The sequence below is a fragment of the Athene cunicularia genome (assembly GCF_003259725.1).
Source record: "Athene cunicularia isolate RWA chromosome 5 unlocalized genomic scaffold, athCun1 chr5_part1, whole genome shotgun sequence".
Classification (NCBI taxonomy): Eukaryota; Metazoa; Chordata; class Aves; order Strigiformes; family Strigidae; genus Athene; species Athene cunicularia.
The window spans coordinates 16,246,539-16,271,821 of record NW_020799101.1 but is presented as its reverse complement, the minus strand read 5'-3'; the positions used below and the strand labels follow the sequence as shown (position 1 = coordinate 16,271,821).

General features: G+C 40.2%; 1 protein-coding gene across 3 annotated transcripts in view; it reads right to left on the bottom strand.

The window, feature by feature from the left end:
• Positions 1-25,283, bottom strand: part of CLMN (calmin) — a 61,417-nt gene that overhangs the window by 20,055 nt on the left and 16,079 nt on the right. For 2 of the 3 annotated variants that reach the window (XM_026849379.1, XM_026849381.1), the window contains exons 2-3: positions 3,858-3,919; positions 1,208-1,303 (exon numbers count right to left, since the gene is read on the bottom strand). In XM_026849379.1, the coding sequence (XP_026705180.1) occupies positions 1,208-1,303; positions 3,858-3,919 (158 nt within the window). Of the gene's footprint in view, positions 1-1,207; positions 1,304-3,857; positions 3,920-7,952; positions 7,974-25,283 lie in introns of those variants that run through there. The other variant, XM_026849380.1, reaches the window with a different exon arrangement.

The following is a 25,283-nucleotide window of genomic DNA, read 5'->3' as shown; positions in this document are numbered from 1 at the left end:
GGCTTGAATTAAATTAAATGATCCTAATTAGGACGAGTGAGCAGTTTTCATAGCAGGTGCAGGCAGGTAGGAGGGCAGAAACCTTCACTCTGACAGAAATGAAACAAATTTGTTGCATGCCTGTCTCCCTGCAATTCCACTTTGGCACACTGTTTTTATCACATGTGCAGGAACACCTAACTGCCACTGCAACAAGTCTGGCCAGCTGACTTTACGTCCTTCCTTGCTCTCCTCCCTGACCTCCAAGGGCATAGCGCAGGGTTTATGATGCATATTCCCCATTTACCATGTCTCCCCCTTCAACTCCTTTCCAGCCTGGTTCGCAAGGCAATCTGTGTGAATGTACACAGCGACACTGCTGCTTCTGCTACAGCTCACCAAAACTGCAAGAATATTAAAAAACAGGTGGTTCTGAATATGTGACCACAGTGGCCTTTCATGCTGCAGTATGCAGATGGTCCAGTCACTACGGAGCATCACCAGGTGATTACAAGTGCATCTGTAATGGTGAGACAGCTGCAGAACAGGTCTCTCCTCTTACCCAGGTGTGATACCCACACAGGAGGGTACTTGCTGACAAGACTGACGTGGAAGGAAAACATTAAAGTCAACTGCAATTGGTCATTTATATTTGCATTGGGTGCTTCCATTTCTAGTATGTGGAACTTTATACAGCTCTTACGAAGAAAGGAGGAGAGAAAAAGATTCTGGTAAGTGAAACTTTACCCTTCTGATTTAAACCATATCAGTAACACTAACGAAACCTCAGCCAGGATACCAGAACTAAACTCACAACTACACCAAGCATCAGCAGACCTATTAAGTGTCATAATGATCTTAGACAAAATAGAAACAGAATTTATTAAAAAATAACACAGCAAATATATCTTTTCTTGATAATGTGACTTGGGTGATCTCCAAATGGGAGCATGAATGTATTAAAGCCTTAAAAAGCTTGGGGGTAGAAACATTTACACTGATCACACACCATTTACACCTCATTGTTATACATTTCCTTGAAATCTAAGCTACAGCTCAGGACGCTGGCCTATAACATAAGAAAATCACAACAATGTTACTGAAATTCTTGTTACTGTACCCAAGACAGGGGACCGAGTTCACCCTTATTCCTTGGATGTCCATACATTGTTGCTTCTAACATACAGAGCTCCATACCTATGGAGGTTTCTCCCTCTCATATACATACCAGCTTTTGTCCTGACAGGACTTCCAGCAGCGCCATCAAGATTTTGCCATCTTGTATGTCAATAAACAAGTCTTTCACTTTCAGAGGAGGCTTGCACTGCAAAGAAAAGAAACCAGGTAGCTTTTAGATGTTTTAATGCTTGGTAAATCACCATGATTTTAGAGAGTAAGAAGGAGACTTTTACAAGACAGAGATACTAGAAGGAAATCTTAGCCTGCAGGAAGAAAGGGCTGACTGTTCTTCACATCAGTGGCAATTCTGACCTAGGAATGTTGGAGCTAAAACTGAGATACAGTACTCATGTAGTTGAGATCAGAAAAGCACTTATGCTAGATTTCCCATAACAGAATCTCACCCTAAATACTCTGTCTAGGAAGTGACCACCCAAGGGTTGGGTGCTGATCCCTCAGACTAAAACAAGTCCAGCAGATGCAAATCCCACTTTACGCTGAAATAAGCCCATGATCCAGCTGGCCACAATGTCCTGTCTCCTTTGCAAGGTTTCTGGTGGTGCCATTCTGTTTCCCAGTACTTTCTAAGTACTTTAAACAGCAACTTCTTGTATTGTCTCTCTCTCTCCTCAGCAAACTCCTCCAAAGGGAACCATCTCCTTGCTTCCCTGAGGTGTCTGATGATGTGTGGAGGCACGCAGCCAAGTCAGCAGAGCCTTTAGGGGTAGTCTCAGCTGCAGCAATTACACTCTGTGCAAGTGTCACTCACTAATGTGTCCCTAAAGAGCCCAATCTTTTTATCTTTGGTTGGGCAATGCACTACTGTTTGATTAAGCACTGCTCCTGGCAAACTGGGACCATACATTTTCGTCTTTAACCTAGCCAATAGTACTAAACAACGCTCCATACTGAAAGGAAGCAAAGTATCGTTCATTTCAAATTTAAAAAACCTATCTGAAAGCCTCAAACCCAAACCTTTTTTATTCTTTCGGTATTTAAGACAGGAACAACCAGAACTTTGAAGATGCAGGCTGTTCCCGATTACGCCATGACCAACAGAGTCTCACAAACAGGATGGTCTGCTACAAAAGGGGACACACCACACCGTAAGTTTCCTGAGGAAGTACAAGAAGAAGACTTCACTGTTGCCTTTAAAAGAAAGAAGCCACTCTGTAAGAAGTGATCCTTTGAGGATAAAGTCAGAAGCCATCTTCCTCAGTGGGTGTACTTTGGGAATCACCTGTAATTAGAGGAGCTTTAGCAAAGCTCTTGTTATTTACAGGGCTGTTTATTATGCCAGTTCCAGGAAAAACATTAATGTAGCAGCAGACTTTTGCCCTTTCTTCAGAAAATTATTTTTCTTTGTTGAATCGGAGAGGAAAAAAATTTCTGTGCACTCCAAAGAAAACAGTTCACCTGCCCACAAAGTTTCTAAGGCTTCATATGCTTGGCATGGCAGAATTTACAGCACCCTACAGCCTTTTTCATGATTTAGTTCCTTCCCCTCTCCACAGTCATATATTTGACAACCCTTTTTGACAACTTCCAAAACTGCAGTTAGTTTAAAACCCTAGAGCCTGATTCACAAAGGCATCACGTAACACTGTCTTCATTCTGAGAGACCTTTGGGAGCAATTGCTAGTCAAAACATTTCCAACTAGCCCTATTTTGATTTTCCAGTGAGATTTAAGAGGATCCCTTTATTCCTTCAGCAACACTCACTGCAGAGTAGTGGACTTAAGCAACTATGTATGTGATGCCTTTCTTATAAAATCCCTTTACTTTACTGTTGTCTGAAATGCAATCACTTCCCAAGAACTACAGGAGTTAAACCGGGAGTCAGCTTGTAGTCCAAACTTAGTCCCAGTCTGTACTTTATGAAATTTATCCACATATACTAAAAGCACTGTGAAGCTCAAACTCCAGTCCAAATTAGGACTTTGTCTAGTTTAGGAAGCTGGTCTCGTTCCTTCATCCTGCACTAAGCATTGCCGCTGTCTCAGCAGACCAAGATTTTTTTTTTCTCTTTTCATCCTCAAGAGCAGGAAGATCGTTCTCTGGATGACAGACTACTTAGGAGAGTTAGTGCTTACCTACTAGCAATAAGAACAGTAAATTAGGTTTAACAACCATATTATGGTGTGATTAAGAAACAATTACATTTTAAAAATATGAAGTGATGTCCAAAAATTAGTTCTCTAACATAAAGTGGATATGTAAAGATCCCATCATACAGGGCCCCCTCCCCAACATGATTGACAAGGAATTGTTTCTCATCTGCAGATCTGGGATAAAGCTAAATTCTGAACAACACCTGTCTTTGGCCATGATACCTCAGATGTTTGAACTTCCAGTTCAGGGAAGAACACAATCATTATGACCTCAGAGCAGCCTCAATCACATTTAATTTTCTGTGGGTACATTCCATGGGAAAATTCTAGCCTCATGATAACAGTCAGTAGCATTAAAGACAAATGCACATGAGAGAAACTAAAGCCAGCCAAGCATTTGGTGTGCTTGAAATGCATTATTTATTTACCCAGAAACATGCTTTCAACTTCCCCTCATTCTCCTTCAAACATCCCCATATGCACAGAAGTCAACTTTGTTTCCAAATTTTAACCCCTTTAAAAGGAATTAATTGCAGTCTGTCTGTGACTGCATCCCTGTATCTCAGTTATCAAGACTGTCAGTCTTACCTTTCCCAAATGTAGGTTTATCCATCTGGTAAAGGTCCTCTTCTGTACATTTTCCCGTTCCACTAGAAATACCAGAAACAAAAAACAGCACTTAAGCTTTCAAAGCAGGGAAAGCTAGTAGGAAATTTCAAAAAGTGATGCACAAAAAAGTCAGAATTCATGAGAGCCCTGTGAATAAAACAAATATATTCCAAATCAGGATATATAAGGTTGAACTATGGTGTTTTATTCAATTTCTTTGCCCAGACATGAGCTATACACTTGTAGATGCATTCTAAAGAAATAGGAAAAAAAATCTTAGTTTTTCAACCTTCAATGTAGCTTTTGAGAGATGAACATTTATGCGTTGTGCACAGCTCTCCAGTGATGTTAGCCTCTGAGCAGGCAGTTTGACCCTTATATGCCAATTTATAGGAGTATTGCTCTGACACCCTCATGCAAACTGGGCTGGCGTGGATTCCAATGTACTTACTTGCATGCACAAAGAGACAGACTGCAGTGACCAACACAACAATTTTGTCTTCGTTTTCATGAATGGAAAAGCCTCATCAGATCTCATCTTCCTGATCTCCTAACTAGTGCATTTAAAATCAAAATTCCAAGTTTCTGCATTTAAGAATCATTATATTTATATTGCAGTAAGATGAGGAGTGCTTGTTCCTTGCCAGAAGTGCTGTATGCTAGGTGCTGTACAAACAGCTCTTGGGCCAGCTGAAGAGTTTTTAATCACATCTGCCATTTCCTGAATCCATTTCCATCATGAACTACAGTAAAAGTGTAAGAGGAATCCTGTTACTGACCAACTTCCATTTACCTTCCAATATAAAAAAGTAAACCATATATTTAATACAAATGAAATAGACTGACAAAGTAGTATTTCATTTTAGAGACAATTCTCAAGTGGTTCTCAAATTTCACTTGAATTAAGGAAATCTGGCAATTTATGAACAAAAAACATTAAAATTAGTTTTATGCTGTATTTCAATTTACTCATAGAGCATATCAAATATATTTTAAAACCATTTTGTGTTTCTTCAGCCCTACAAAAATAGCTAACCTATCTACTGGGAAATCACATTCTGTAAAAGTCTGGTTTGTTTTTATTGGTCAAGGCAATTATAGGCTAAGTAGTAGCTTCTGTAAATCAAATTTTAATATTGTTCTTTTTGATCATTTTAACTGAAGGGTCAGCAGCCTCTAATCATATGTATAATTGTTTTCCTTATTTTGATGTATCGGCATAGAGCTTTCAGCATTAATTACATCTGTCACTGACGGCCATTTGGGTCTTTTAAGTCCTCTTATTCCTGTAAAACCTGATTTTATATAAGATTGGTTAAAAAAAGGCATTACCCCTTAAGTGCTTTAGAAAACATGGAAAAAGCCAAACTAATTATTGCTGTTGGCTTTTCTTTTAAAATATCTAAGGAGAATGTGCATAGATTTGAAACAGCTCTACAAATGAAACTGTAAATTATATTAGAGTTCCAGAATATCTGTAAAAAACCCACAGCATTTACCACCTACAAGTCTCAAAGTACAATAAACTAAGAGATGTGTCACATCTTTCTTGGGCTTCCCTTCCTTCAGCACCTTGACCCCAGAACTGGCTTTCCATGCACTCACAACCACGGCAGAGCAGCAGAAGTGCTATATGTCACCTCGGGTGTAACTTCCACAATTGATCTGTTAAAATTAACATTTGAGGGTGGGTGGAGGATAATCTTAAACCAGCTCTGTTCCCAGATACAGTGCTTTTTGTTCAAATACATGTGTTTGTGCAAAGGGGAAAGCAGAACGGGTGCAGGAGCTAGTGGCAGGCAACAGGGCCACCTCCTCTGAAATGCTCAGGAATGCTTGGATGGGCAGTGCCAGGTTTCGAGGAGGACAGGAGACCTTATCAAATGGGCTGGATACAAAAACTTCCAATGTCGACCAAAATTGAAGAGGAAACACGGAAGGATACACAGACGCAAAATTAATGTCTTTTTATTTCATCAGAGACTTCATTTCTTGGTTACAGGTGCTATTTTTCACCAGTCACTTCAGCAACCTTCATTTTCAGAGTAAGGATGGATGCAAAAGAGAGCTGTGTTTATTTACAGATCATCCATAAAATTGAGTACACATTGGCTCCTAATTGTGCTGCAGAAATTCTGCCATAGATGCGAATTAGAGTTGCACATATGCCTTAAAGGATGGGTGAGCCACGATGGTATTCCTGCTTCAGGAAGCTCACACACACACACAAAAAAAAAAAAAAAGCACATTCAAGAAAGCACTTGCATGTATACATAGGTTTCTGACACTAATCAGTGAATGTTTCTACAGCAAACAGCCTCTTTCCAGTAAGAACGATGATCCCAGAATGGACGCTATTTGATTCTGTAATAGTCTAAAGCAATAATAACTGGATGGGGAAGAGGAAAGGGGAGGAAATGTGTTTATAAAATCCCTAAGGCAGACAAAACCCTAATTCACTCCATATGCTCAACAGTAGTTAATGGGAAAAGTTCAGCGCAGGTATTTACCGATGTGTGCCTTATTCTCCAGCTTTGTGGACCTCCCAGTTTTGGTACAGCCCCTCTTTTCCACAACCTTTTCATCTGAGATGATTGTAGAGACTCTATAAACTTTATACAGTTTCTATAAATTAAATGGAATCTTTTTTTCTCCTTCACACCTACTATTGTATAACAGTGGAGAAAATCATTCAAGTTTAAAGTTCCTATGCTTATGAATATAGTTTACTGAAACTGCACTGGGTTTACTGGGTAGCTAGAGAGCAATAACACCATTATAAACTAATAATTACACACACCATATGGCTGGCCTGCACACAAATCCTATGCTGGAAAAGAAGGATGCCTGCTGTGAGGGTTGGATTCAAAGATGTAATGTTGGAAGGTAGTAAAAAGTTAGGAATTGCCATTTTGGTTCAGCTCAGCTCAAACCTTGATGTAAGAGAAAACTTTTTATAAGAAATTTTGACCACCACACAGAAGCTGGGTCTTCCATACTCCTCTAATAAGCTCAACTGCAACATGCATTCACAGTAGGGTCTAAGATGTTGCAGAGACACAATGTTTACATGAAAGTACACAGGTACGGCACAGACAGGCATCAGCTGTGATAATTTAGAGGAAAAGAAATCCCTATAGAAGGAAAAGGTGTACTGATAGGATAATGAACCTGTTGTATAACCCACACAGTTCTTTGTCCCACAGCTGTGTCCTAAAGGACAACAGAATTTGGCAGAAATAGGCTGAGCCAAAGTATCTGCACCCGAGTCAGTTTACAAATACTCACAAAGATATATATTCTGGTTTGTCAAATCTTATGGCAAAGGCAACTAATTTGTCACAGAGTAAAATTAAGCCAGTTCAAAAACCACTTGGGCAAATTGAAGGTTAAGCTGTTAATGAACAATGTTAACGTTTGGCTGCTTCCCTTTGTGGCACTATTTCCTTCCCCACCCGCCTAGAAATTCCTCAGGCATTTACTGCTAATGCCATTTCTTCCTCCCTCAAATCTCCTCAAAGTTCACCACTGTTGCAATACCTACAAGAAGCCAATCCCCTAACAGCCTCTATGTTCAACAGCAAATTGGAGATAGCAATTATTAATTTGCTTTTAAATACTATTTATTCTGTTGTTGTAGAACCAGTTATGAATAACCCTCTGAGGCACACCACCATGGGGCTGGGCACATGAAGGAACTATGAAACGTGGAAGCTGATTTGAGTGGAACACTTGTCAGTGTGTAATTACACAGCTTCAGAAAACTGCTTGATTTGCATGTATGGATATTACTCCCAAAGCAAAGCAGAAGGTCACTTAAATTTGTTTCCAAACCTATTAGCATTTCATCCAGGATATCATCATCAGATGACATTAAAACCTTCACAACAGGCCAAGCTGGCTTTTAGACCCACCTGAAACTTACCTTGAAGACATCTTGCTAACTGCTAGTTTTATAACACACAAAGCCAGCTTCCTTCTGTCTACCACAAGTTATAACCTCTATAGATAAAAGATATACCTATTATTAACATTACGCAAGTTTTCAAGCAGAAATGGTGTTGGCCGCCTAACTGTGAAAGAGGATGCTTTGACCCTTTTCTTCAGAGGCAATAACCTGCCAGTAGAATCATCCCACATCCACTTCATCCATAATCAACGACAGCTACCAGCTCATAATGCGTATGGCTCTGGAGGTTAGATCAGGAGGAAATACCACTTCTTATTACACAACAAAAGTATACAGGCAAATGTATGATATTGAAATACTACAACCTAACTACAAAATGAAACACGTGGTTCAGACATCCTAAGTCTTGGGAAATGCAAATTCCTCTCCTGCCTTCCTCACGCCAAAACCCCAGTTCATACAGCCAAGCAATCAGTTGATCTCTAACAAACACACATTGAACAATCTACTTTTGAACTAACCAAGCTCCAGGACACTAAAATGAGAACTTGATTTTAAACTGGGGTTCATGGTGTTTCTACACTGCGACTCAGCCTAGGTATTTCTGATTAATACTGTTTTCCCTGCAAACTTCATGTTCATGAAGGAAGCCAGACCGACATCTCGGAAAACGGATTTTACCTAAAACTACTCATTTGCAGCCTGCAATGTTCCAAGTTTATGCTACTATGTCTCAAACACTGAAAAGTGTGTTTCCAAGACATGAAAGTCCACGTTGTTTTTACTGTTCATGACAAGGCAGCAATACCATTAGCTAAAGAGAACTTCTTAAGTTTTTGTTTTAATGAGGTGGTTTGTATCTTTGCATAGACCCAGGTCAATGACACTGAATAGCCAGATGAATTCTGGTGTAAGATCTACCTCAATAAGCTTCAGTATACAGTGCAGCTGGGACACATGAATCCCAGAATGCTGTTCTACCCTTTTTTGCCTATAAAGTAGCAAGTAATTGCATATGCCATACAGGCAAATAAAGGTCATGCCATTAGTTACAGTAAGTGGTCAGGCATTAGATACAGGATATCAACAGCTGTAAGGAAGCACAGATCCTGGTCCAGGAGACCTTTTACTGTTCAAACACAACACGTGGGACAAAGTTCAGATGAAAAGATAAAAAACAGGGCACATGCAAGCAACATATCTGCCATGGAAAGAATGATTAGAGGTGAGGTGTAACAAAAAAAAAAGGGAGGTGAGAAAGGGAGACTGGGTGGAGGGTAGCAACCTACAGTAGAATAAATGGAGAGTTTAAAATGAAAAGTGTAAAGTAGGGCAGGGAAAAGTACAATTAAATTTTCTACTTTTGCTTCATCTCAACTGAGTCACATTAAACACATTGAAGTATGAATGCTCAGAGACCTAATCTCTACGATGTATTTTCGCAAGAGGCTGAAAAAATAGCTCACAATGTAAGACAACATGTAGGAAAACACATTCCTCCCTGGACTATATGGTGCAGTCCAGCTACAATGCTTAGTCAGTATTCAGTACTTAGAAGAAAATCTCCATATCTGTATTGAGTGTGAATTTTAATGGCATAAAGTATAAGGAATAATTTTATCCAAATTGCCCACAAAATCCATTTTATAAGCTTCTGAATTCCTGGGAATTGTTTATTTTCCTTGTACTTAAGAAGCCCTCAAACAGCTTAGAAGATTAATACAAATTTTCTTTTTGATCTATACAGGGATTGAAGGCTTTGTTGTGTACCATATGCCAATTTGATGTAATTTGGAGCACATGAAATATTAAATCTTAAAAACTCTGGTTTTCTAAAGGAAACATTAACTATACTATATAACATGAGACTGCTCTCAAGTTACCTCCTATGAAATAGGGCCTCTAAGCCTTCCAGATGAAGTTGTTAAGTTAATTGTTTGTTGAAACTGACCCATTTATTAGGGTCCTTATTAAATTCCTATGGCAGGTGTTGAAAGCTTGAGGCTTTTTCATTCCATCAGAGTTGCAGTCTGAGTCTCACTGGTTCAAAATTCTTTAAAACTCAGGTTGGTGCTGCAGAACACAAACATCGCAGGATCACAGGCATTACATTTTCATTAGCTGCAGCTAAACAGGTTTCTTTTGGAGTTCATTGTCTGGTTATAGCAAAATATTTACTGCTGCAATTGGTATATTAGGATTACATACACCAGACAAATATTGCAGGATGAATATGAGATTTCTGAAAAACTCTTAGTGCTTCAATCCTCACAATGTCTGAGACAGATGTTCCTCTTACCAAAGCATTAGAAAGATGAATTTACTTGTAAATTCTACTGGGCTCTGGAAGAGAAATCGTACATAAAATATTACTATTAGAGCTGATCAAAATAGCTTCCAATGAGAGAGATTTATTATTCCCCTTGAAAACTAATTTGGTAGTGGCAGATGGTGAAGATTCCCCTCCCTGTACCCTTCAATCACAAAGCAAACATCTTTGTTCTCATGACTTTTTATACACATGGAAAATGTTATTGAACAGATTAACAAGATTTCTCATTTACATACCAGGAATGTTCTTATGAAACAAAATTTGACAATTTTAAAAAAGATAAATACATTTCTGTTCTGAGCACTTTGAATGAAACAAACATCAGTGTTTACAGAGAAGGTTACTGGACCCAGCAACGTAGTAATTAGGTTAAACTGAAGGAGTTTCGAATTGATCTAACAAGCAATTTAAGCGATGATCAAGCAAGGCGTGTTCAGACTGTGCACACCACCTCTTGTTGTATATTGCTGTACAAGGAGCATAATACCTCTTTCTGTACACAAAAATAAACAGGATTTGCTGTTACCAGCAATGGCCGTTAGAAGCAATGCACTTGTACAACGTCTTGGTTCAAGAGTTGCTCCTAGTCTGGGGTTCACTGTATTCCAGTGCTGTCTGCTGCACTGGTACTGGTTTCTACAAACAGTTCACCTCTTGGGACTGTGATATTTCTTGGAGATATTTATGTCCCCAGCCCTGCAGTGGGCAAAAACTTACCAGAGTGTTGAACTCTGCTTCAAAGGGCAATGAAAATTAACTTCAATTTCAAACTCTTCTTGCACTTTTTCTACCTACTTGAGTATATCAGGTCTGATTTTCTTCACTTGCTTAAAAATAAAATCAGAAGTGCCCTTCCAAAGCTAACAAAATTATAGTCACTGCATTCAGCCAGGTACCAGTGAGACCTATCTTCTTGTTAGTTAGAGGAATGGCTCTTGAATCAAATTGACATCAACATGGTTTTACTAGCACTAGCACAGCCGTTCCCCTCCCACATGGAGAAGAATGCCCCTTGCCTATACCAGTATCTTCACCAGTATCTATACTGCATTTCTAACTGAAGATCTCAGTGCTCATCCTGTAGCATCTAAGAAAAGAACATCTTCCCAAAGCCATCCTACTTCAACCAATTAAGGGCTAGTCACAAAGTCCAGTCTGTTTCGTTTCCACTGCTCTGCATCTACCCTTAGTAGCTGTGACAAACCTAGAAAGCCTAGACTGTGAAACTTTCCTTATTGTTTATGGTTTTTCCTTCCAGAGAGAAAAAAATTCCTTCTGGCTGATTAATTTTGTTGAGACATCAAAAGCTGAAATGCAGTAAGATATTCTGATTTACATGAGTTCTGACAACAGTGCTAAAGCCTGAATAATTTGAGATGAGCCAAGAAGCCCAACAAAACCCACACTATGTGTCAGGGTTATTTCTTGACATTCAGAGTCAGATGAATAGTACAGTGTGCCCAGAGTCCCACTGTTTCCTTTATTTGTCAATTAATGGTTGGTGGTTAAGTGTACTTCTACGCATTTGAAAACACTGTAGCTGAATTTGTGCAAGTGCAGGAGACCGACAGCACACCCACTTCCAACAGGCAGCTTCCCGAGCTTCTTTACAGGAGTCAGTCTTTAACACAGAATTTGAACTCTTGCAATCAGTAACCATGACCTTCAAAAACTACAGGATGGTACAGAAGGGCTGAGGAGACATATCTTCTTTGGAATTTGGCTTTACCTGGGGAAAACTTGTACTTAGAAGACAGTAGTTTCATTTTCTAAAATCAGATAAGGAAATGCAACCACAGTCATGGTATGACAAAGAACTACCTTGCAGAAGCCGTGAAATTACAAAAGAATTAACTGTTGGGGTGCCTGTGACTTCTGGATTTCTCTTTTCTGTTCCCCCCTTTGTCCCCAAACAACTCAGGGACATTACCAAGCCAGTACATTATCCAAACCCAGAAATGCTTATGAAGTCTTCTGAACAGGACACTGCAGCACTAGAAGAGATTCAAAAGTAAAACTTAATTAATGTGCAGTACTGCAAAACCAGTATCAAAAGTCAGAAAGAGTTACCCACTGCATGTCCCTCCAATACCCAGTGGTATGCTCAAAAAGGAGAGCAGCCTCAGACGGGTCTCCCTAGTGAAAAACGTACAGAAACACACTGTGTTCTGCCTCTCTCATGCTTATCCATCCCTTTAATGTCCCTTATCATGGCCACTAAGCAGCAGAAGAAATAGTGAGGAGCATGGCAGTCAGATGAATATTAGAAACATACAGAAATACATGCTACTCTAAGAGCAAAAGATTGGAGATTTATGGAGATTAATATTAACTAGAACAAAACCCTGTGGCTTTGGAGGAATAAGTAGATGTTTTGTCCATTGTGGGCCAGACACGTGATCTGAAGTAGAGGGTATAACACTGTTCTTGGAGGAACGGAGAGGAAAGCAAATCCAAAACCACAATGTAAGAGATGGGAGCTATGCTGTAAGGTCTGTTGTCACAGAACAAGGCAACTGCCATTTAAAAATGGATGAAGTTAGACCAAAATGGCTAAAAAGCTGAAGTGAAGTAGAGGTCCTTTCTAAGATGTGTTATAAAATGCAAGAGCCTAGCAGTGGCCAGTGGATACTTCTGAGGAGTTGCCGTTTGTCTTAAATGGCCTTCTAGGAGGTATGCTTCAAGAGAGTTACACCTGATTTCCTAAGAAAAGGGTAGCTGCCACTGAAGAAGTTACAGGCCAGACAGATCAAGGATGGCAAACTTCTGGGTGTTCAGCTAAGTCAATCATGCAGCCTCCCCCACAAGACCTCTGTCCCCTCTCTAACCCTAACACAGGCTTTGTGGGCAGCACAGCAGAAAGCCTGGTCCCCTCTGCACACTGGTGAGTACAAGGAGCCATGAGTTGGAAGTCCTGGGCATTACTGTCAGTAATGCTATCCAGCTGCCAAAAGCTAGCAGAGAAATTCTTTTTCTGCATTCGGTAGCAGTCTTCCTTTTGCTCTGGCAGACTTTGAAACAAGGCTATAACATGTGAAGATTGTTCAGAAATAGCATTGGCACAGCTTACCAATTAATCAAAACTAGAAGGTGTCAGACAAAATCTTGGACTGGGCTTGGATTGAGGCCTGCTGTAACACTCGGGATCCCAGTTCTTCCTAAGTCTCCCAGAATGTGGCAATGTAGCGCGCAAGTGACTGACTGAAGCTGTTTGATTGTTTTCAGCTGTATGCCTGAAGCCAGGTTTCAGCTAATCTGCCAGGATGAAAACCCAAGGAAAATAAATGTGTGTACAGATTCTCTTGTTTTGAGGATCCAACACTGATATAGTCCCATTTCATGGCATTAAACCAATGCCATCAAAAGACTAGAGCACAATGAGCTGTAGACGCTGCATGCGTCTTCAACACAGACACTGTCATGCCTCCTGACTCTGTCATTAAATAGTTCACCTGTAACCTCCAGGACAACCACCACCTTTCTACTTCTCAATTTTTTGCAATTCTTTTCCAGAATTCAAACATGAACATGGCAGGAACCAGGAAAACTCATCCTTTCTCCCTTCACAGCCCACAAGGAACATCTGCCCAGAAGAAAAAGCAAACATAAAAAGATTTGGACTTTAGTGCCAAGAAAATATTTGTGTTATTTATGGACATTTCCAGAAACAAAACATAGCAGAGATGCATTCCTCATGTAGAGTATTACTCATAGCAAAACAATCTTCTGTCAAGCAAAAACCCGTTACTACATAGCTATACTCTGTATTTGCACAGTACCTTCAACCTGATGAGCTCTGTGATCCTCCTTACCAGACTTTCACAACCTTGGGGACAAGACATATCATTATCTCCTGTTACAAAGGAGAAAATGGGAGCACCAAAAACTCCAGGGACTAATTACCGTGCAAGCAACAAGCCCTTCCTTTAATACACTCAGTGGTGCTCATATGGCATCACATCTTTCCAAAAGGCAAGTTTAAAAAAAAAAAGCTCGTGGAAAGAACACGTACTTCGTTGCTCTGAACTGTGTTCAACATGCATAACGATCCCTCCTGAGATGGATTTAAGAGATATACTTCAAAACAGGACATAAGCCATTTTATTTGCTATGTTAGCTTGCACTCAGAAGAATGGTAATCAGGCATTCCAGAGAAAGGTGGACCTTCAAATATATGCCATAGTCCATAGCACAAGAGGAATAAAGACACTTTGGAAAGAGAGGGAGCTTCTGTCAGAGGGTCTGGTTTCTACAGCTCTTTGAATCAGTTCTCTACTTTTATTTTTCTTTTATTGCCAATTAAAATTATTTTTTCCAAACTTCCCGGTGCTCTTGGCCGCTCCCCAAGACTATTAGAGAGATGAAGACAAGGAACTGTTCAGTCACTGCAGCCTGCTTGGTGGGACTTCAAAGTTGCACCATGTGGAAGCGCAGTTTCACATACCCATTTAACCCAGTACAGATCCACACTGCCACTAGCAGGCTTAGCAAACACTTTAGCCAGCACAAGGGAGGGCATCAAACAGCATTTTGGCAGCCGAGCTGACCTACTGTGTACATCAGCCCTTGGCCTGAGAGAGCTTATATGTCTAAACACTATCACATTAGTTCACTCTTCCCCCATCACAGTGCTCTTGCACTGCCTTGCATCTCTCGGCTCAAGCAACAGGATTTTGATTAATGTGTGTTCCTCACTTTTTTTTTAAATCCATTTGCCACATCAAATCATGAATGTTGTGCAATGGGAGTAACGCAGAGCATGAGGACTGACAGCATTCCTACTGCCGTAGGAGTCAGAAGAGCTCTAATCAGTCAGCTACTGCCCTGTCTCTTCTTCCCACTCTGGCAGGCACACCTGCCAATTTGACACAGAGGACCGCTGGTATGTGCTGGATATGGTTAACAGGTGATACATCCACCTTCCTCAGGCCTGCAGGTACTTAGAGCTGGAATGTGCATGCTCTCCAACAGGCAAATCACTATTCGGCCTTCCATTTTTCTTCATCTCTAGGATAAGACATGGATGGAAGCGGACAATGAGGACAGTGCTGCTTTTGGGACTATACACTCCAGTTCCTTATGGCAACTCAGCTGGACAATCCAGCAAAATAGTAAAAAAACACCAAAAGCACCAGGAAGGCTCCACTGCACGCAGCCTCTGATGTCAGCAACACCTTATCAACACCACTGAGCTAGTACAAGCATGGACACTGAATTCTGGGTGACAGAGGATGTCAAGATATTCTTTTCTCTAAGGTCGTGCCTATGTTTAGACCTAGAGACTTCAAAGCTGGTTTAGTACTATTTGTATGTTCTTGTAAAAAACTCCATGTAACTCAGAGTCATATCAGAGCCACGTCAGAGCCATTCTGTCTTTGCATGGGGATTTTAAGCTGAGAAGCTTTTGCAGATGGTCAAGGTCCTGTGCAACAATCAGTGCCTTGCCTTGCTCACACCATTCAGCAACTGCTTAGTCCTGAGAGCTTTGTTTTAAGGTGAGGAGCTTAACTCTTGGGAACAGTTTCTACTCTTTACAGCTGTATGAAACGGCCTAAGGCAAACCAAACATCTCAGGAATATGAGACCTGACTCATGGATTTCAAGAGCCTGAGTTCATATATCCCCAATATCTGTCATTTTGGGGTCATGGAAAGACATTATTAAGTATTCCAAGCACTCTGGCAGGCTTGAAGTGTGCATGGCAATGAGCTTCATCAAAGCACTCACAGCACGCAGGGTACAAGCAAAGTCAGACAGAGAACTGAGTAATCATGACTAAAACATGATCATACAGTCAGTTCCCCTCAGGATTAGAAACACAATGAAATCTTCATAGAGAAAAAAAAAATCAGGAATGCAACTACCTGATTGCAGCCTCTTGCATGGCAACAGGGAAACTAAGTCTTTAAACGAAAGATGCTACTTTGAAACTGAGGTATCATTAAAAAAAAAAAAAAAAAAAAAAAAAAGGACTCTCGATGCTAAACAGCATTTAGACTCTGCTACAACATACCGCTAGGAAGGTCATGGATACCAGACTATGACCTCTATCAAAACCTACTATGTAGAAGATGGTGAGGAGGGAGAAGTCTTAAATGTCTGAAGGAATATCTTTCTGATGTTGGGCAATTTTCCATGATCTCTGTGCTTCTCATCTTTAACAGTGGAATCATTCATGTTTTGAAAGGATGTTGAAATTAAATCCACAAACACTGACTGCAAGGCAGTCAGATACTTCGGTGACAAGTACATAGTTAGGCCCTAGTGTTTAGAAAATAAGCAATTTATAATATGACTTCTGTGATGCATCTACCTAATAATATAACAATTGTTGATCAATAACATCATTTACACAGCGAAGAAAACAATGCCAACAGGACTTGATAAAAAAGTGTGCCACTCTTGTACTAGTTTTCTTTACACCTGCATAAAATTTGACCCTAATGCAGTAAAATTGTGAAGACAGCAACACCTTTTACCTACTAACCCTGATACTGGAAGTAACCAAGGAGAAAAAGTTACAACTGAACTTCATTCAGCTAACCATTCTTCCCTTGCTCACCAACACTATCTTCATAAGTAAGACTCCAGACAAATCAGGATGGGAATTTTGTTTGGTGTAACTTTCCGTGGAAGAAGAAAATGAAACTTTTAATTATTATCTTTTAGATTATTTCTTCATTAATAATTATGACTGCAATTTAGTTGTAAGAATAGCTTTGAAAATATATTGTCTCTATTTCACTTTATTTCCACAGCTGCAGAATTATATTGTTTAACTTTTCTTTCTTAAGTAGATTTCCTTTGGCTTTAGCTCCCATTTAATAAAGTGACGAGTTTACTGAAAACAGCCCTCGCAGTTTCAGTGGATTAGTATGGTAAAGCCTAACTTGATTGAAAAATAACTTCACTCCATGTTGCTTTACTGCCAGCCAGCTCACACGATTGACGACAGCTGTGTCTGGCTGCCAGACCAGTTATTTCACTTTTTGTTTGTTTTCAAATGGTCAGCACTAGCAATACCAATACCATGCACACTATTTTCACATTCTGTGGTGTGTGCAGAGAAGGTGGGAACTATCTGACTGGAGACAGGTCGTCAGAAGAGGGCTTCTCCTGCTTTGCTGGAGATCAGCAGGTGATAAGCGAAGAAAGCAAGCATGGACCAAAGACTGCAATGTAATTACAGTTCTATGCCAGATGAAACATGTGGGTGGCAATTAAGTACGAAAAGCTTGTCAGAAATCTCTAAGAACATAATTTCCTCAGGATTTGATGCTATGACACCACAACATGCTGCACACCTCTTCTGAGGTCTGGAGAGCCTTCATCCCCCACTCATCTCACATCCTGACTCTTCCTTGACAGAAGTACCCACAGCTAAAGATAGGCATCAGGATTTAGCTTTTATTTGTCTTCTAAAACAAACAGATTTAATCTGTAGTCCATTTTATTATGACATAAACAATAGTCACTCTGTTCTTTCAACACTGAAAAGGTTTAGTTTTATAGCTGGTTTACATGTTCATATTAAACTTCACATTTGTAAGCAAACAAAGACTCTTTGACATTAACAGATGAGGAGCAAGGACCATGGGTCTTTCAAATGCACAAGACAAACTTTATCTGCCCTCTCCTACCTTGGCCAGAAAACTGAAAAAAAAGATAAATGCTGACTTTTACAAATGCCAGTACTGGCTCATACATCTCTGTTAGAGAAAGAATAACAGACTGATTTACTTCTGTATCTGCTGAACATAAGATTTTAAAGCTTGATTGTATAATACCTTCCACTTACAAATTTCCAGACCACTCTCTCCATTAAAAAAAAAAAAAAAAAAAAAAAAAAAAAAAAAAAAAAAAAAAAAAAAATAATTATACAATCTAGTATAAAAGTACAATTATATACAAAAGGACATATTTTTGTCACAGACAACATAGAAGCAAGAAAAAACTTTGAATTTCTGAATAAGTAAATTACAATTTACAAAATAATGACAAAAAATATTTATACAGGTTCACAGTATTTGTGGTTTCAACAGAAACCTCCTTGGTAAAAAGTAAACCCATGGGTGGGAGAGAAAAAAAAAACTTTGTGAGAGTGAACAGTCTGCTAGAGAAGTTGCCTGGAAAGGAAGCTGCCAAAGGATTAAGAGATGAAACTACCTGGTTTCAGAAGGAAGAGCTAGTTAAAGGAAAAACTTTCAGCCCATATAAAGTGGCCCTTTTTCTCTGGATTTGTAGAAGCTTAATAAATTGATCTTCACAATTCAGGGGCAATAGTGAGAAGTTATCACCATACTGAAAAAAATCACAGTTAATTGACTTGTCTAATGTCACACAAGAAGCCAAATTACATCTTGAGCCTTGCTCTTGAGGTCACACCTTGCATGGTATGTAAGGATATGCTTAGAAAGTGCTGATTTGAATTCAGTTGCTACGCAAGTGACAGATCTCTAAAGAGCAGCTTGTGTGGGCCCTTTTCTTGATGAAATCCACTGAGATACTGGACTCCATGGTTAAAATAGGTTTTACCATACAGGTCTGAAACAGATAAATCTGGAGCAGAATGTACTTGCTATAAAAAGTACGGGGTGGGGGGGAGAGAAGTCTTCAAACTTATACATTTGTCCCAAGAGTCACATAAAATTTCATGTCTCAGGGTTGTCTTCCGGAGAAACTAATGTTTCCCTGGAAACATGTTTCTAAATACAGTTGCTCCACTCCTGTCTTGTACTAACAGTTTGTTCCTCAAGTACAGAGACGGGCTAATCAGTGCTGAGTTAGTATCCCTGAAACTTGCCTGCTGTAGTCGGATCTCATAATTTTTCAGAATCCATCTACGTTTATTAACTGAGAGAGCAACAACAGTAACCTCCGGTCCAAGTTACTTCCAAAAGTCTGTGGATGCAAGTCCTCATGCATTAAGAGAAGCTCTAATGAATTTTTAATCTCTAGCATAAAAATAGAGATGCACTGCTGCTAAACACTCTTCAAATCTGAGACAGCAGGTACTTGAGCAGGCACTCCAGGAAAGGGACTGTTCCCTGACTTCGTACCACGCCTAGCACACTGGAGCCCCAATCACTTATAAAAGAAGGATCCAGAGCTGCCCCAGCTAATCTATGATGAAATACACATTTCTGAGGAGCTTCCAGGAGCCAGTGGAGGAAATCTGTGAAGTCACCAATGGTGTTTGGTTCCAGGAGATGGCTTCACTCCTTGCCCAAGCATTAGCCTTAGTTTCTTCAACGATAAAGCATAAACACGTGAATACTTCACTGTTAGAATGCAAGAAGAAGAAGAAGGAGCTGCATATTTCCAGCATCCCTTCTGGTTACCCTGTGTTGAACTTCTTGCCAATATCCACCTACAACTAGGAGGCAGCGCTGGTCCTGGCATGTTTCCTAACAAGATCTCCAAGTTGCAGTGGGTTTGGCAAAGTGTTTGCTGGTTTGTGTCTCCGCCTAGGAAGAGCCAGCTCTGAAAGAAGGTGGGTGGGTGATACCAGCCTTTGCCCAGTCTTATTTATGCCTTACCAGAACAGAGGTGCTGGAAGGCATCATGCTAATCTCTTGTGAATACCTACCTGGCAGATGGGATTTTTTGGTGACAAACAATTATTTTTTCTTTTGATACATGAGAGGTGGCAAGCGAAAGATAATTTGATCTGAAGAAAGGAAGACTTCAGATTTAACACAGTATTTTTTTCTCTTTGTGTGAGGTCTGTCATGAGTGGCACTGAGAGAGACTAATTTGTTGTTGTGTCTCCAAGCAAAAGAACTAGGGAACATCAAATGAAAATATCAGGATGCAGGTTTATAAACAAAATTAAGGGAATCGCCTCTTCACACACAACATAGCTGTGTTGTGGAAGTCCTCACAGCCATCCAACACATTTAGTGAGGGCTTAAGGGGAGGCACATTCACAGAAGGGAAATCCACTCACGTTTATTAGCTACAATGAACTCCTTTCTGGCTCTGGAAATCCCTGGTTTGCAAATGATTGCAGAGTAGATGAGGAAACTGTGAAAACTGCTTGCCCAATTCTTATACTAGGTACCCCCTTTCGGCCACTGTCTGACACTTAGCTAGACAGACCTCTGGTGTGTCTACATGGCCTCCAGTACATTCTCCTATCACGTATTACAGTGAACGAGTCAGCTGTGGGACAAGCCAGAAAGAACCTGGGCTGAAGGCACTCTGTCATATGCCTAGGCTGAAGCAAAGATCACTTTGGATAAAAGGTCCTGGGAAGCAGAGAAGAAGTAAGAAACCTTTGTACTTTGATGCTTGTATAGCAATCCATGTGCTCGTGGGGAGGCGAGGAGTTTGGGTTTGGCTTTCTTTTTTACTACTGCCCACCATCCAATCTACAGTAGGTCTTCCATCACTGCAGATAAGTAGATGACTGTTAGCAATTCACATCAATTTACAGTCTTTGAGTGACCTAGGATGGCCCCACCTTTAGATGGACAGAAACATCTTTTTAAAAAAGGTAGAGAGGGGAAAGAACCTGGATAAGACAATCCTTTTGGCTACCTGTCCCAAAAGCTTTTCACTCACTTTTACTGGTAAAAAGTAACATGCCTTGTTAAAGTCAACTGCTTTAACAAATTACTTTATTAATTTAAAATGTATTACCCTATTTATAAAACAGTTGGCCTTGTTAAACCAGACATCTGTTAAAAAAACAGCCATGAAAAATTTCTGCAGTGTGTATCTTACAGGGCGTAGCTATCACTAAACCCATGGGTGGGAGAGAAGTATTGGCATCTGAAGTTGGACGCACACAGAAAAACCCCTACAGTAAGCATAAGAACCAAAGTAAATAAACAGGTCTCCTGTCACACCCTGAAGGTTGCCACCACCCAGCGCTTGCCAAGGAAAGCACATTGCAGATACAGGGCCCTTCCTTGCCAAGACAGAACTGCCACAATTACTCCCAGAAACAGGCCTAATACATCAGACTCCAGATCTCTATGGGAAATCAAAAGCCAGAAATAAAGGCAGGAAAGTGATACAAAATTATTCTCAGAGAGGTCACTACAGAGAATATTTTTAGTCTGCTTGATGTGAACTAGAATGCAAAGAGCAGTTACTTTCTCTTACCCTCAGAGCAAGCACTATTTCACTAATGCCAACACCCTCTGGGGATTTATTTCTCCATCCCCTTGTAGATCTAGTTCAGCCTACCCCCTAACTGCATCTCAGAGATCAGAAAATGCCACTTTTGCCTGCTTTGCCTTGAGCTGACTAGGCTGTATGAACACACCCCTCTTCGTCCTCTTCCTTCAACAGGAGAGCTTCTTGTACTAAAGTGTAGGTTTGCTAAATAGCTAGGGATATGGAAAATGATGCTATAAAAGGTTTTCCTATCAATGTAATCACTTGGTACAAGGTCACCATTGTATCTACTTGCTTTACAAAGGAAACATTACAATATCAACTGAGTGTTTTTTAAAGAAACCTGCGGCCTCCAGGAGGGCCAGCACCTATGGTCCAATTTGCCTTCGGCCCATAAGAGCATCCTGGGATTTTGGAATAAACTCTGGGCAGATAAACTATCAGTCCAATACCAAGCAAAGAATTTGACTGATAAATTCTGCCAGTGTGGTGCTATTTGAGAATGTTCTTTCAATTTAAAGCATCACATTGCTGCCTCTGTTCTTTTCTGAGGGAAAGGCAAAAAAAGCAAACCCAAGAGTATTTCTTAACTGGTGTTTTTTCAGGAACTGCACCTGGAGCAAAAGAGAAGAACCCCACAGTTATCAAAAAGGACTCTGTTCTTACTGAGGAAGCAATTCAGACCCCAAGCGCTGCAACTGCCCATCTCATGACCTACACGTAAGGTGCACATCCAAGCACTTTTTACACAAATCCACCTGCGCTGCACTCCCAAGGACATGTCCTCTTCAGTGTGTCTGCCACCACTTGCAGTTTCTTGGCTAGAACTTCTCAGGCTGTAGTCCTTAAACCTCAAATGATCTGCATCAGTCTGGACACACTCATCAGCAGTTTCTTAAGGCTTTGAGACTTTTTATCCACTTCAGACATGGAGGGACAGGGTGGATTATTTCATAACAAGGAATGCTCTTAGCAGTCCACATATTCTGGAGAAGACAGCTTACAGTTTCACACGTTGTAATATGGATCAGTGAGAAGTAGGTGGCCAGTGTGGCACACCTGAATTTTCACATGCAGTTTGGAAGCACCAACTCCTGCTCTTCCCTTAGATGCCCTCCTAGCTGTTGCTTCAAATTGTACATAAACATCCATGAAACTAAGTTAATGTCTGCAGCTCTCTGTTCTGAAGAGGTTCATAAGTGATATCAGGTGTTTCAGCTAGCTCTGCAAACTAGTATTCTCATTCCTGGTATAAAACAGTGAAACCCTCTGCCCTGAATAGAGTTGATGGTGTGATTAATATCAGGCATATCAGTCCTAGGAAATGGGTAATTTCTGTCCTTTTCTTGGTCATTTTAGACAGAAAAGTTTCTTCCTCATTATGAATTTACAGACCCAGTGAGACCTAATTCAACTATCCACACGTCTTCTGAGTGTCCCTTCATAGACGCATGACGCTGTGCTCCACATCACTACTGTCAGTGTCCCAGATTACCATCCCAGATTTGTACTCTCTTGCCAATTCTCCTCAAAAGTGCTGAAAAAAATCACTCCTAACCCAGTTCTGTTGAAATGATACCCATTTGCTAAGCCACCTGTGCAACCACAGTGGCCAAGCCATGACAGGAGGTCCCAAGCAGACAGCAGGGGGGCAAGGTGAAGCCCAGAAGCAGCAGTGCCATGGCCAGGGCATCACGTCTGCCCAGGACTGAGTTCCCCAGACCCTACAGACACCCCCTGCTGCCCTGCAGGGATTTCTGCCAGACACATGTGGTGCTGCCTTCCCTCCCTCCTTCCCTTTCTCACCTCCACCTGCAATGAGGAGTTTTACTTCATACTTTGTGTGCTACTGTCTCAAATACACACAGTGGATAAGATGCTACTTCTGTCTTTGTTAATCTCTTTGAGCTCCTTTAATTGCAGCCTGGAAGCTTTTTCCACACTAGTGGCTGGTATTATTTTATCCTCTCCCTGAAGAGTTCAGCTGCCTTTGCTATTTACAGGCATTTCTCTAGGGTCGAATTTCAATTTTTCCTGGGATATAAAGTCACATGTTCCACAGATTATCCCACCATCCATCCCTCTTCTGCTTCTTGAATGAAGTCACAAAAAACCACTCTGCATATTTCTCCCCAAAAAAGTACATTCTATCCCATTAAAAATTGACACAACGTATACTTCAAACAGCAGAAAGAAATACTGCAGATTTACCAGCTTGTCATCTGCTCCACCAATCTATCACTAGACAATAAAAGTAATGCTTCTTAATTCTTTTTTTTTTCCCCTATGATCCTCTCTGCACTCAGGCTCTTGCTTCCATGTGCACACAAGCTTTTTTTTTACCAAGAAGCTCCTTTTTCCAAATAGTTTCTGACAGATGTATAGTCTTTCTACTTATTGTTACTTTGCTTTCTCTTTCTGTTCCTTATTTGCAAAATTGACGACTTCAACTCTATTACACATACCAAGTACCAGAAAATATAACATTTCAGAAAAGATCAGAAAAGGCTGGTTTCAGAAAGACCTGGGCTAATCCCAAAACCAGCTTGTGGAAGCATTGCAAGGATACTACTTGTATCTCACTAAACGCACACAGACTCTTGCTAGTGCTTTCCAAACTCCTCCCCTCCATAACCTGTGATTCTTCCCTGAAGCTGAACGCAAATGGCTCCATCTTGCTTTTTAGCAGTTCTTGTGGTTCCTCACAGACATACTACTTCTCTGGCTGTTTCTCCAGGTTTGATAATTTGACCCCCAACAGGAACATACCTTTACACCATTGTGACAAAAAAATCATCTCTTTTTATTCAAAGGCAAGGAAAAACTGTAGATGCAAATCACAAGCATTTTATATTTCATTTTTTCTCAATACGTTTGAAAAGCAGACAGAAAAGCAAGCACATCAGACCAGCATTGTAAATAATTCAGGAACATGAGAGGTTCATCTACAGAAGCATCCACAGACACATCATTATGTTTTAAACTGCTTTCAGTTTAAATTTTTTCTACAATTACAAAACAGCTATGTCTGCCACTTCCTTTTAAGAGCATCACTCTCATCAGTAAGTACGTTATTCTTCAGCTGTCTAAATGCTATTTATTAAGATTTCCAAAAGGAGCACTGACTCCTGTTGTATAATTTGAGTACAACTCCTTATTAAGATTAATCAGTAGCTCAGAGTTTGTGGAAAGTGTTAAAAGTGTGATGCATCAAACAGAGCCACACAATTGCAAAGTGATGGAAAGTAACACTTTCCAGGCCAAAAGGATTCTGAGTGAAAGGAAGGATGAGAGAAAAGGAAAGATTTATGCACATTATTAAGTATTTATCAGTCTCTAGATCTTATCTTTATATTGGTGTCAGCATCTCAGATACTTTTGTACCTCCAAAGGAAGACTATCCAATCCAAATGCAGTTTACTAAAGCTGCAAGTTTTGGTTAAAGTCATGCTGCGTTGCAGATTGGGTTTGGTTTTTTAATGCAAAGTCTACTGAGTTTTACTGAATCATAAGAAATTTTAAAATCTGTTGAATTTTTAACTAGTTTATTCTCCTTACCTTTCAGAAGAAGCTTTTTTATTACAAAATCCAAAATCTAATCCTGCTAGTTGCAAAATATCTTTAAACAGTGACTAGGATATAAGCCCTGCAGCCATACTGGCAGAAAGACACCTTAGACTCCTCTCCTGGCACAGAAGCAGGAAAAGAATGAGATAAGAAGGTGCCACAGGGAGACTCCATGGGAAAGGACAGATATCCTGGTGCACCTCTGGAGCCTGAAGCATTATTTGGAGATTTCAGGTCACCTACATGTTAGAAGCCCAAACAATAGACCTGTTGTTTAACAAACTGTTGAAATGACTCACTGGGTATTTCTTTAGTAAGCCGCCAGTGTTTTCTGGACATGTTTTTTTAATAGGATAACTTCCATCATTTTTTATTCCTCTGCCAGCTTAGTTTTTATGCTGCATTCTGCAACAGCTGAAGTATTTGCTTAATGCTTTTGGAAAAATGTACCTATCCTTAAAAAAATATC